The 12,335-nt window shown below is 58.0% G+C and overlaps 1 protein-coding gene across 1 annotated transcript; it reads left to right on the top strand.

Moving 5' to 3' along the window:
• The first annotated feature begins 506 nt into the window (after positions 1–506).
• On the top strand, positions 507–8,704 carry LOC143825646 (mucin-3A-like). The gene is made up of 11 exons (XM_077313833.1): positions 507–918; positions 1,001–1,123; positions 2,782–2,897; positions 3,009–3,070; positions 3,362–3,486; positions 4,133–4,189; positions 4,555–4,732; positions 5,163–5,336; positions 5,884–5,990; positions 7,595–7,686; positions 7,806–8,704. The coding sequence occupies exons 1-11, from the start codon at positions 516–518 to the stop codon at positions 7,839–7,841; spliced, it is 1,473 nt and encodes a 490-aa protein (XP_077169948.1). The 5' UTR covers positions 507–515; the 3' UTR covers positions 7,842–8,704.
• Positions 8,705–12,335: the final 3,631 nt, after the last annotated feature.

Raw genomic sequence — 12,335 nt, 5'->3', positions numbered from 1 at the left:
CCTCTCCATCCAGGAGTCCAAGTACATCCCACACCTCGGAAACTTCTGAAACATCCAGTGCCCCCATGATCACTTCTGAACCCATCATGACGTCTATCTCATCCCTAACTCCACCAACTGAATTAACACCGCACATTCCTCATATGGAAACCAGTGCAACTACTGAGATCCTGAGCTCAACTGAAATGGTGACTTCACATGTGCTTTCCTCCCCATCTGCTTTTCCAGTGTCCTCAGAGTCCTCTCCATCCATGAGTTCAAGTACATCCTACACCATGGAATCTTCTGAAACATCCAGTGCCCCCGTGATCACTTCTGAACCCATCATGACCTCTATCCCATCCCTAACTCCACCAACTGAATTAACAACGCACCTTCCTCATATGGAAACCAGTGCAACTACTGAGATGCTGAGCTCAACTGAAATGGTGACTTCACATGTGCTTTCCTCCCCATCTGCTTTTCCAGTGTCCTCAGAATCCTCTCCATCCATGATTCCAAGTACATCCCACACCATGGAATCTTCTGAAACATCCAGTGCCCCCATGATCACTTCTGAACCCATCATGACCTCTATCCCATCCCTAACTCCACCAACTGAATTAACAACGCACCTTCCTCATATGGAAACCAATGGGACTACTGAGATCTTGAGCTCAACCTATATTGTCACTTCACCTCTCCTGTCCTCTCCAGCTACTGTTCAATTTTCTACGTCGGAGATATCTTTCTCTCCATCTGCATCAGGATTCAGGACATCGTCTTCACAAACTTCTCCGAGTGTTTCACCATCAGTGGTACCCCCTACTTCTGGCAGTGTTTCTCGTCCGGGAACAACGTCTAATATTTCTCGTGTTCCAGTTACTAGCCATGTTGTTGTGAACTCCACAACATCTGCTTTTCCTGCGTTTACAGAAGGTGCTTGCTTTATTGCTTTATTGCCAACTGATGTTTGGAATGATTTCTTCTTTCTAATGTTTGTTTCTTTTCCTCACTTCAGTTCCTTCCAGTAGTGCCCCTGGCCTCTTCTGTCTTAATGGGGGCACTCCTCAGGGGAATTCATGTCTTTGTAAACCTTTGTTTACTGGTCAGAGGTGCCAGGAAGTCCACACTGAAATCCCTGGTAAGTCCCCTTTGGTTGCATAATGTCCTCCTTGGGGAATTTGAGCCCAGATGTATGACGCAGTGGCATGCAGCTTTTTCTTTTCATGGAATCATAGAAGAGATATCGGGTTGAAAAGGACCACCCAGCCCATCTAGTGTGACCCCCTCCTCACTGCAGGATTTGCTTAAGCATCCCTGTGGGTCCTTGAGAAAGTGGTGGGGAGACATCATTGCGTATTCTGTGTCTGTTCCCCTCATGGTTCCAGCCTCCCTCTAGCCAAGGGAATCTGACCTGCATGAAAGAGGCCTCCCTCAGATGCCGTGGGGAGCATTCTTCCCCTTCCTCTCTCCTCTGCATTGCCGCTCAGAAGTCTGGCCTGGGGAAGATGCTCTGTGTGTTTTCCTTCTCTTGTGTTCGTGGTGGTGGAAAGCGGTGTCAAGGCCTATCAGACTCATGGTGACTCTGTCGAGCTCTAAGGCAAGAGATTAGCAGAGGGTGTTTGCCATTCCCTGCCTGTGTGTGGTGACCCTGGACTTCCCTGGGGGTCTCCCTCTAGGGACGGCAGGAAGGGAGGAGCGAGTGCTGAGCTCGGCGGGGGGGCTTTCTTACAGGCTAAGGGTTATGCCGACAATTACTTTGGGGTGGGGAGATAATTTTCCTCCAGGGACCCTCTGGGTGTAGAGCAGGGATCACGGGGGGGGGGGGGGGGGTAAACTAGGTGGCTCTACCCAGGTGGGGAAGCTCCTGGAGATTTGGGGCTGGGAGAACCTCAGGGACGTCAGGGAGCCCACCTATTCTCCACAGGGAAACTGGTTTCTGTAATCTCGAGCGGGGGTGTTGTGCCAGGGGATCCCTCGATTGGAGCTTTGAGCACTGCTCCTGGTCCATGGCAGAGGGGGCAGGGTCTCTCAGCACCAAAGAGGAGGGGTGAGGTGGCCCTTCGAGGATGTGGGCTTGAGTGCCAGAAGGGGCTCACAAGGGAACTCCAGTGCCCTGCAGAGGCTGTTCCCAGGCCTTTTGCTGTCTGCATGCAGAGGTTTCCAGAGAGATGTGGCCGCTGTCTGTTGTTTGGTCTGTCCCTGGGGAAAGCTCTAGTGTGTGCAAAGATTGTGGCAGGACAACAAAGATGGGGAGGGAAGCAGAGCAGGCAGCAATGGCTCAGACGGTGGCCTGCAGATGGCCTGCCTGCCCCTGTCTGTATGCTGCAAATAGGGCTGTTGGATCAGGGCCACTGAGCAGGGTGCCCTTTGCCAGCTCCCTGGGAGGTTCTGCTGCGTTCTCAGTGGGGAGACTTTCCAATCTGGGGGAGGGTTCCTTCTGTGAGTTCCACAGGGGCCGCCTTCCCTCCCCCCTCCTCTCTCCCTCTGCTGGGATCAGCCCCCTCACTCCCTCCCTGATGGGCTCCCTTCCTGCTTGCCTAAGTGGGGGGGGGGGTAGCCCATGCAGCCCAAATGGTGCTCCCCCCACTCACATCACTTGGCCTTCCTCCCCTCATCCTCCCACCACACCAGCCCTGTGAGGTTGGGCCGGATGAGAGGTTTGGACAGGCCCCTGGTCGACCAGAGAGTTTTTGCAGGGAAGCAGCAGGCCCAGGCTGCTTCCTCTGAAGGGAGTGGGGAACTTGTGGGGCCCATTCCTCCCCCCACGGTGCTTGATCCTGTGCTTTCTGCCTGCAGCGGGAGTGGTGGCTACCATCAAGGTCACGGTGAAGGTGATGGGTCAATACCACCCACAAATGAACAATCTCTCCTCTGAAATCGCTCAGAAATTTGTGACTGCTTTTAAGAAACAGGTGAGGGGAGCGTGGGGGTGCTCTGTCTGTTGAGGCCCACATTCAGCTTGCCCCTTCAGGTCCCTTCCCTGGCTAGGCTCTCTCTCCATGGGTGCTGCCGTGTCTTTGCAGATGCAGGGCTTCTACAGGACGATTGTGAGCAACTTCCAGGGCATAAAAGTCCTTTGGCTGAGGTGAGCAGGGAGCTTGGGGGGTGGCGAGTGGCACCGCTTTGGGCCTGGTGCAGGAAGGGAAGTGCCCCCTCCCCTGGAGAACCCTGGAAGTTTAGGAGCCCCAGTGCCCCCTCCCCTGGAGTGCCCCCTCCCCTGGAGAACCCTGGAAATTTAGGAGCCCCAGTGTGGCAGGTGCCTTCCCCTCACCCTCAAGCGGAAGGGCTCTGTAGGTGCCTCTCCTCGCTGGCAGGGGTCGCCCCCACCGGCCTGCCCATGGCCAGCTGCCGCCACCCGGCATCTCTTCCACCCTAGCGACGGCAGTATCCTCGTGGACCACGCTGTGCTCTTCTTCACGCCCCTGACCGGCTTCAGCGCTACTTATGATGCCACCTTCAACTCCCTCCGGGAGCACCTCCGCAAGGAGTCTTGCCAAGCAGGTGAGTTGCTGCCAGCTGCCTGTCCGTTGAGGCCCTGGCTGGGACACACTGCCCCCTCCCCCCTACTGGGACCTGCCCCGGCACGGCAGTATCTACCATCTGGCTTCTCCTGGCCCTGCCTGGTCGGAGCCGGGGCCGGGGCCGGGGCCGGGGCCGGGGCCGGGGCCGGGGCCGGGGCCGGGGCCGGGGCCGGGGCCGGGGCCGGGGCCGGGGCCGGGGCCGGGGCCGGGGCCGGGGCCGGGGCCGGGGCCGGGGCCGGGGCCGGGGCCGGGGCCGGGGCCGGGGGGCTGTCCTGACAACTGCCAGCAGTGGGTTGGGTGTCTTCTTGGGCTGCCAACATGCCAGGGCTTTCCAAGGCCCCCAGTCAGGTCCATTGGGTGGGCTGTGCCTGATATTGCAGGTCATTCTCGGTCTGTTGAAGGAGAGGGAGGGTGAAGGAAGGCGGTGACCTCTTACTGCCCCATGGTCTGTGGTTTCCCCACCCAGAGAAAGGAAGAGGCCCCTGGGGGTGGGGGGTTCAGGAAGCAACCCGTGGGTGGCTCCTTTCCTGCAGCCCTGCAAGTGAGCCATGGGCTGAGGTTGCAGGACCCACTGACTTGTGCTTGGCCCTGGCAGCCCTGGAGACGCCTCCTTCTCCCTCTTTCAGATCACCCACGGAGTGTTTGCTATAGGAACATGTCCCGAGTGAACCTGACCTCTGAAGGTGAGGGTTGGAGCAGGAGTGGTGGGGTGGGGTGGCGCGGTGCGGTGCGGGGCAGGGCACCCCTGGGTGCAGCGGGCAGCCGGCTTTGCACGAGAAGAACGAAGGGCCCGGAGGCAGCCTCACGGAGGCTGACAGAAGCCAGAGCCTGGGCTATGTTAACCCCACCCTTCTTTGGAGGCTCGAACAGCAGGGGGGAGAGGGGCCAGGCCTGAGCCCCTGGAGGACTGGCACAAAGGCGTTGGGGTGGGAAGGAACCAGAGGTGGGTGCAGGTGCTGTGGGCCCTGAGGTGAGGGTCCAGAACAGCAAGGCACAGGAAGGGCTGGAGGGATGATGTTTCTGCCTCCCTTCCCCCTTCCCTCTTCAGAACTGTCTAGAGCCTGCAGGAATGAGCAGGTGGTGCCAAAGGAATTCCAGGACTACTTCCTGCCCTACGACCTCGATGGCCAGGCCTTGTGTATCTCCAGCTGCAGCCCCTTGCACCCTCACGCCTTCACCTGTGTGCGAGGAACCTGTCAGCTCCAGGCCAGTGGCCCCACTTGCTAGTGAGTAGCCCCTGGGATGGGCAGGGGAGCTCTTCTCTCCCCATTGCTCAGTCAAACACCATGTCACTGGTAGCACAGGGGCACTTCTGGAGTGTTGCTCTTTTTCTGGCATGAGGGAGTCAGTCTGGCTCACCTGTGCTCCCCATCATGGTGAGGCAGGAGGCTGCTTGTTCCAGTCCAGGGAGGGGGGGGGGGGCTCGGAAAGCTCATTTGGAGCTGTGCAGGGCATGATCCCCCTTGAGTCTCCCTGAATTGTGGTTGGACAGATGCTGTAGGTCCCAGTCCTGACCAGCTGCAGCCCCCCTTCGGAAGTGACAATGCAGAGGTTAGGAGGACTGCATCCTTGGGCCAATAGACACTGCCCAAGCACCTGGGTCCCATTGCTGGCCAGCGTGACAGCTCAGCGTGACACGGTCTCCTTTCTCCCCAGCTGCGAGCAGTCGGATTCATACTGGTACATGGGCCGCCACTGTGAGCAGAGTGTCAGCAAAGTGGGGGTGGCCGTGGGGGTGGCCCTGGGCCTGGCTGCCCTCCTGCTGCTGCTGCTCGTCTTGGCCGGACTGCTCTGCTGGAGGCACTACTGTCGGAGGGAGAAGGCCCACAGGTAGGCAGGCGGGCGGGCGGGCAGGCGGCGGGGGGGGGGCTGCCCTCCATTGTCCCCACCCACAATTTAGACAGGCACTGGGGCTGGGGGAAGTGGGCCTCCTGGGTGGGAAGGCACCTCTGTTTCTGGGAACCCGATGATGCCTCTGCCTCAGAAGCCACCAGTCTGCCCCTGGAGGAGCTCATCTCTGTGTCCTGGCCCAGCCCTGCAGTTCTGGCTGATCATGGGCGGCACGGGGGGGGGGGGGGGTGAATGCGGCACTTGGCTTGCTCCCTTGAGTAGGCGATGGGTGCCTTTCATCCTGCAGTCAAGTGCCCTCTGCCGCCATGCCAGGTCTGCCAGGAGAATTGGCACCTAGCGTCAGCCTTCCATGATGTGTGATGATCAGGGAGTAGCTACTGAGGGGTGCCAGCTTCCAGGTGGGGCCTGGAGGTCTCCCGGAATTACAACAGAGACCAGATTCCCGAGAGAAAAGGGCTGCTTGGTCGAGGGGACTCTAGGCCAATGCACCCTCCCCAAGCACACTGTCTGATTGCTCCCCCCACAGGCTGGCGGGCCTTCCTGATGAAGAGAGGTGGTACGAGAGTGCGTCCGAGAGGTACACGGGCCCTCGAGACCCCCTGCGGCGGAAGCCAGAGGCGGACAGCAGATCAGGTGCTGGGTGCTGGGTGCTGGGTGCTGGGGGTGGCGTGGTGCGGTGAGGGGGCAGTTCCCAAGGGGCCATGGGTTTGTGCCTCCTGCGCCTCCCCATGCTGGGCAGAAGAGCTTGGCCATCTGCAGCGTGGGTTCCTGAGGGCCAAGTGGACCCTTTGTTTCCAGGCAGGCTTCATGCGGTCTGAGAAGCAAGGAAGGTCCAGGTCTATGCTTGAGGCTGGGGCTGGGGCTGGGGCCGGCGAGGTAAACTGATGCCCCCCCCCTGGGGTTTGAGTAGAACATCAGCAGACCTCCTTCTCCATCCTGCTAGTAGTGGGGGTTGCGAGTGGGTTTCCTGTCATATAGGGGTTTTATGTTTTTAATGGGTGTTTTAATGGGGATTTTATAAGATGCTGTAACCTGCCACGAGTCTGCCAGGGAGTGGTGGGGAATAAATTGTGAAAAAACAATAACAGCAACAACAACAATAACAAGGCAAGCGAGAGCGCAGAAGCCAAGGGAAGAGCCAAAAGCAGCCCATTTCCACCTTGTCTTGCTTGCCAAGTGTGTGTGGGTGTGTGTGCAGAGTTTCCCGCACTGCAGGGGGAGCGCAAAGCCTGTGGAGGCAAGCTGCTTCTGGCTCTTGCCTGATTAATGGTCCCATTAGCGCAGTGGGGAGGTTTGCTAGACTGGCTGGCCCTGCTGGGCCCAGCAATCCCCTCCCTTCCTGAAATTCCTCTCATTGCTTCACAAATGAACTTGGTTAAAAGAGAAAGCAGAGCCTTCCCCACAGGTCATCTTGGGGCAGCAGAACGGCTGAGCTCGGGTGGAGCTGCCCACTGGCCTTTCCCATTGCACTTGGAGCCCACAAACCGCCCCTTCCTGTGCCCTCTCAGCAGGGTTGCCAGCCTCCAGGTGGGGCCTGGAGTTCTCCCATAATTGAAACAGATCTCCAGCCAGAGACCTGCAGGTGCCTGGAGGAAAGGGCTGTTTGGGAGGAGGAGTCTCGGGCAACAGACTCTGCTGAGGTCCCCTCCAAAATCTCCGGGATTTCCCACACTGGAGCTGGCAGTCTCTCCCTTGGCCCACTGAAGACACTTTGCCTCGATTGCCTTCCAGGTTTTTTAAAACTAGGAAAAGATTGCTGAAATGGAAGTGTGTCTCTGCATGCCAGGCCTCATCGCATGTGACACACCAGCCCCCTTTCACTTTGCCCTAAAGTGCCCGCTCTGTCTGAGGAGCCCCGGCCCTGCCACCCTGCTCAAGGAGGATGTGCTGCCGGCTCGGCTCGGGCCCCAGCAGGGTTGGCCTGGGCTGCTCCCCCAGAAAGGTGGACTGCAGCAAGGGGGAGGGAGGGAGGGAGGGCTCCTTGGAGGCGGCTGTGCTGGCAGTGTGCATGTTCCAGGGCGGCTTGGGGACTCAGCAGCAGATGCGATGTAAAATGTTGGGGTGTAAAACGTCTCCCCTGCTTTCTCTCTCCCCAGAGACCAGGGGCTATGGTAGCCACCTGGGCTTTTGGGGGGCACCTGCTGGGTGAGCTGAGCTCCTGGTGTGCTGGGGTGGGCTCTCCTTAGGGGCCCCACCTGGCCCAAGAAACAAGCATCTGCCCCTTTTCTTCTGTGCAGCGTCAGAGGGCGGTGCAAGTGATGACCAGGTTTCCTCTTCTGGCCAGGGATCCTTCCGGCCTCGACTGGACAAGGTGGACACCTCTCTCCAGGTAAGGGAGCCTGGCGAGGAAGCCAGGGGTGGAGTGGAGGGGCTCAAGGCGGTTGGAATGTCCAGGGTTTTTTCGGCTGCCTCCTGGATTCTGATCCTGCCTCTCTCTCACTGCTGCAGACAAGGATTGCCCGGCCGCAGGTGACGCAGCTGTGATGAGGCCGGGGGTCAGGCCACAGGCAGGAAGCCATGCATGATCACCACAGGCCTTGTCCTCGGGCCCAGGAAGGCAGTGGGGCCAGCAGGATGGGAGGGCATGTAGTCCACCCCTCGAAGGTCAGCGAGTCTCCTCTGCTGAGGCTGGAAGAACGGCGCGCCTGCAGGCACCCTGGATGTGGAGAGGAAGAGAGCAGAGGGCCTCACCAGGGACGGGGCTGCTGCTCTGAGCCCAGCATGCCGAGGCTGGCTGCCGTGGGATTCTTCTTTGCACAAGGCGCACAGCCTCTGCAGGCCAGGGACTGTGGATTGCACTTTACCAAAGGTCCTCCCCACCTCTCCTTCCTCAGCCAGCTCCCTCCCTCAGCCCCCCCCCCCCCCCCCCGCTCCTGCCATGCTCTTCACACGTCCCTCCTCCCAGGACACACCACAGTCCTCTTCCGACAGCCTCACCCCATTGTGGACCCACAATGCAAGAGGCCGTGTGTGGGGTCCTAATCAGTGCCTTCCTGAGCTGGCCATGGGGGGAGGGGGGGCTGTTGCCTGGGGCTGTCCCTGATTCCCCCTGTGAAGGGGGTGCAGCTTGGAGTTGCAGGGGTGGGCCAAGTGTTGCCAAGGGAGGAGAAGAAGGTGGGCCTCTTGGGTGAGGGATGTATGGGCATGGGGGCTTTTCTGGGACATGCCCACTGTCTCTCTTGTCTCATGTCACTGCCCTACCCCTGTGTTGCTTTTGCAAGACACCCACACCCCTCCCCCCCAAGCCTTTTCTGATTAAACATCCAGAACAACAACTTATCCTGAAATCTCATCACTTAGTTCAACAGTCTCATGTTCAAACCCTGAAATTAAAAATATGAATTGTCTTATGGATGCTGCGGCTTTGTGATGGGGGGGGGGAGAGCAGGAGGGGCTTCTATGGGACAGCCCCCTGGGAGCACGAGGGGCTGAGGGATGGGGAGTTGCCCCCCCCCCCTTGTAGCAAGGTGTTGGTCTCTGTTCAGGGCTGGGTCTGAGAGGATCTCCAATGGGCAGAGCTGTGTGCCTGGCACTCTGCAGCTGCGCTGACGTTTGTTTAGCGTCCTCCCCTCATTGCTAGGTGTCCTGCTACGTTCCTGTGGGTGAGTCAGGTGTGATCTGTCCCGTTTCACAATGTCTGGGGCTAAAGAGCTTGCCTGCTGCCCCTCCCGTTAGCACATTTCAGATCATAAGACTGAATAGGCGTGGTGCATTTCCAGAGGTCATACTTGGAGTGTGCAAAATATAATGACATGTGTGTGGCCTGTTAAAGCATTCAGACCGAGCAAGAGTACAACAGAAAGGTGGAAGCCTGCTGTTCCCCCTCCCCCGCACCTAGGAAAGCTCGCTTCCCTTGAAGCCGCGGTCATTAGAGCTGGGCATTCCCTTGGCTCCCATGGCTGGGACTCCGCCCCACTGTCTTGTGCTGTGGTGACCAGATAAGGCTCCCAAGAGAAAGGCTTGGCCTTGCGTGGCACGTAGCTCCACAGGTTAGACGCCACAGAAGAAAGTAAGACCGCTGGTTCTCTGAGTCCAGGAGACATGTCCTGAGAGTCCATCACGCCCAGGGGTCATTCAAGCCTTCCTGACCCAGGCAGAAGAGAATGCATTCTCTCAATCTGGCTGTTTCTAGAGACCAGACTTAGAAGAGCCTTCAAAACATCACAATGGGTGTCACCTTCCAGCAGGAGGGGGGTGGGTAGGAAACAATTGTCCTGCTTGGGCCAAAGTAATTAGGGCAAGCAAGAGCTTCTCGTTGCTTGCAGCTGGATGGCTCCTTCCTTCACTCGGTATGAGTCTCCTGCTGGATTTATGAGACCCGAGAGAGTGCTTTTCCACTGACTGAAATACTGGAGAGAATTCTTAGATGCAGGGCATTTCTGGACACATACTACATACTAAACACACTAAATGTAATTGGGAAAGCTCTGTAGGCAGGTGGACAGAATACTAGAAATGTAAAGGAAAATGTTGGCAAGATTTGTTATTCTTGCGTAGCTAAATTTTGTTGTCCACCTTGAGTCTCAGTGGGGAAAGCCAAGAAACCCCTTCAGTGTGCAAACCTCTCTTCCTTGGGGGCAGTCAGGACTCCTCCTCTGCTCCAGGTTCTGTGCGTGAGAAACAAAAGGTTGGCAAAGGCATGAGAAAGGTTTGCCCCTTTGATTCCTGGGATTCCCCCCCTTGTCTGTGAGGAGGAAGGCCTTTTGCCGTCCTGGGCTAGAGGGAAATTAGAGTGTGACTTCCAAAAGCTCTCCAAAGACTCCTCCCTCACACAGAAAGGGATTACAACATGGAGGCCACTTGCTGCCAGGGGGTGTGGTGATGGCCACAGAAACAGACACCTGTCAAATGGGATGAAGACAGATTCATGGAGGGCAGGTCTCACTGTGACCAGGGGAACCTCCACCTTCAGAAGCACAGAGCCCCTGAATCCCAGAGCCAGGAGGCAAAACCAAGGGAAGGCCCCGGCCTCTGTGCCCAGTTGCTGGCTGGCTGGCTGGCCGGCCACTAAGACAGATTCAGGAGGCTGCCATATTAGACTGAGGCAACAGAACAAAGTTTCAGTCCAGGGGTCCCTACAAAGCTTTCCTGAGCATGCATATTTCTTCAGAGAATCTTGGCCCCTGGGTGAGACAGGAGGCTGGGCAAGATGGATCCTCTGCATGGTCTGATCCAGCAGAGCTCTTCTGAGGGTTGTATGAGCATGCCAGTCTCCCCCTGTTGTATTTCTGCCTGTCCCGGGCACAAGGAAGGCAGCAACAGGTAACTGTGTTTCTCTGTTTGCAGCAGAAGCTCCTGGGTGGTGACCCAGCTGCCCCTCATCTGTGCTGCTGCTAGGGTTCCAATAAGGAACACACTTCCGGCAGGCATGGCCCTCCCCGCCCCAAGGCACCCATTATCAGCAGCAGCAGCAGCAGCAGCAGCAGCCCATGACGCAGCAGAAAGCACAGTCCAGAGCTGCACAGAGTGCCTGGGAGGAGCACCCAGAGGATGCTGCCACTGCAGGAGAAAACTCCCATCCAAGGTCCTTCCTCACCCTCAGAGCGGGCTGCCCCTCCTCAGCCTGGGCTGATCAGAGACCCAAGGCCCTCCTCTGCCACAGAGGCCTCCCATGGACTTGGGAGGTTCTGTTGGGGGCAGTGGGGTAAAGAATCTTCCTCTGTGAGGAGCCCCGGCTCAGCCGAAGGGCCTCAGCGCTGCATCCCGGGATCAATCCCCAGCAGTGGCAGCCCTTAAAAGGACTTGACTGCAAGCAACGGGAAAGGTCTTCCTCAGGCTGAGCAGACATCGCCTGACCTCGTGGGGCCAAGGGGGCCAGACTCAGTGCCAGATGGCTTTACGTGCGTTTTCTACTCATGAACACCTTGCCATGCAGAAGGGCTCAGTGGTGCCTGGAGGCTTGCCGTTCCACTCCTCAGCCAAGGGCACTGCCGCCTGCCTTGCGCATCTGCTCAGGATGCCCCCAAGCATCTCTTGTCCTGAGTCGTCTGCCCCACGCCTGTGCTCCACTCTCAGAAATCATGCTTTAGGGCAGTCAGCCCAGAGTGGGGAGCCAAAGAGCGATCCTCCATGAGAGGGAGCAACCATCTGGGAGGCTGGGACGTGGGCATCAAAACCGGGCCTGGAAGTGATCAAACGATGCACCCTTATAAGAACGAACTTGGGCAGCCAGGCCCCACAGTGTCTCTCTTGGCTGCTGTGGGGAAATGAACCCACAGGGCTGCCGAGGGGTGTGACGCTCCAGGTGCTACTCCCCCCACGAGGGCTTGGCTGAAGCTGCTCAGCCACCAGGCGTGCCACCAGTCCAGCCCCCTCGGCCACTGGAGCCAACAACGGGCCCACCTGCCATCAGCCCCCCACCCTCAGCTAGACCGATGGGAGTGCTGGGGGTCCAGCTCCCCCAAAATGGCGCTTCGGTAAATGGCAAAGAGCCCTTCATGGGCCATCCTCCCCAACGACTCTGTAACCTCTTTTGGAAGTGCACCTGAACTTCCAGCCTCCACCAGCAATGCATCCCATGGCTGAATTAGGCCTAGAGTAAGGAGCATGTCCTTTTCCCCCACACCTGTTGCATGCCCCTAAATTCCAGCAGAGGAGAAAAGTCCCCTGCCTGCACCCTACGCAAGTTCCCTGTGCAGTTGTCTAAACCTCTACGTTTCTTTCTTCTGAGCTATCCCCTTTTCCCTAAGGTCTCTTCCTAGGCAGGGGGTCCAGCTCCTTCACCATCGCGGTTGCTCTCTTCTGTACTTTTAACCATTCTCCAGTATCCACAGACCTGTATCCACAGTATTGCAAACAAGACAATGCAAGGAGGCCGTAGAATCCATGGAGCCAAGGGCATAATCCCAGTGGCTTAGAAGTCAAGGCTCTGGGCCTCATTGTGTGGGTGGCGAACTCCAGAGCTGGGGGCCATCTGCACACAGCTGATGGCCCACCCCCCAAACTGCAAAGGATTTCTCCTCCAGGCTTGACAGAATG

Source organism: Paroedura picta, chromosome 16 (genome assembly GCF_049243985.1).
Source record: "Paroedura picta isolate Pp20150507F chromosome 16, Ppicta_v3.0, whole genome shotgun sequence".
In the NCBI taxonomy this organism is placed as follows: domain Eukaryota; kingdom Metazoa; phylum Chordata; class Lepidosauria; order Squamata; family Gekkonidae; genus Paroedura; species Paroedura picta.
Note: the sequence above shows the minus strand (reverse complement) of the source record. Positions and strands in the feature narration are given on the sequence as shown.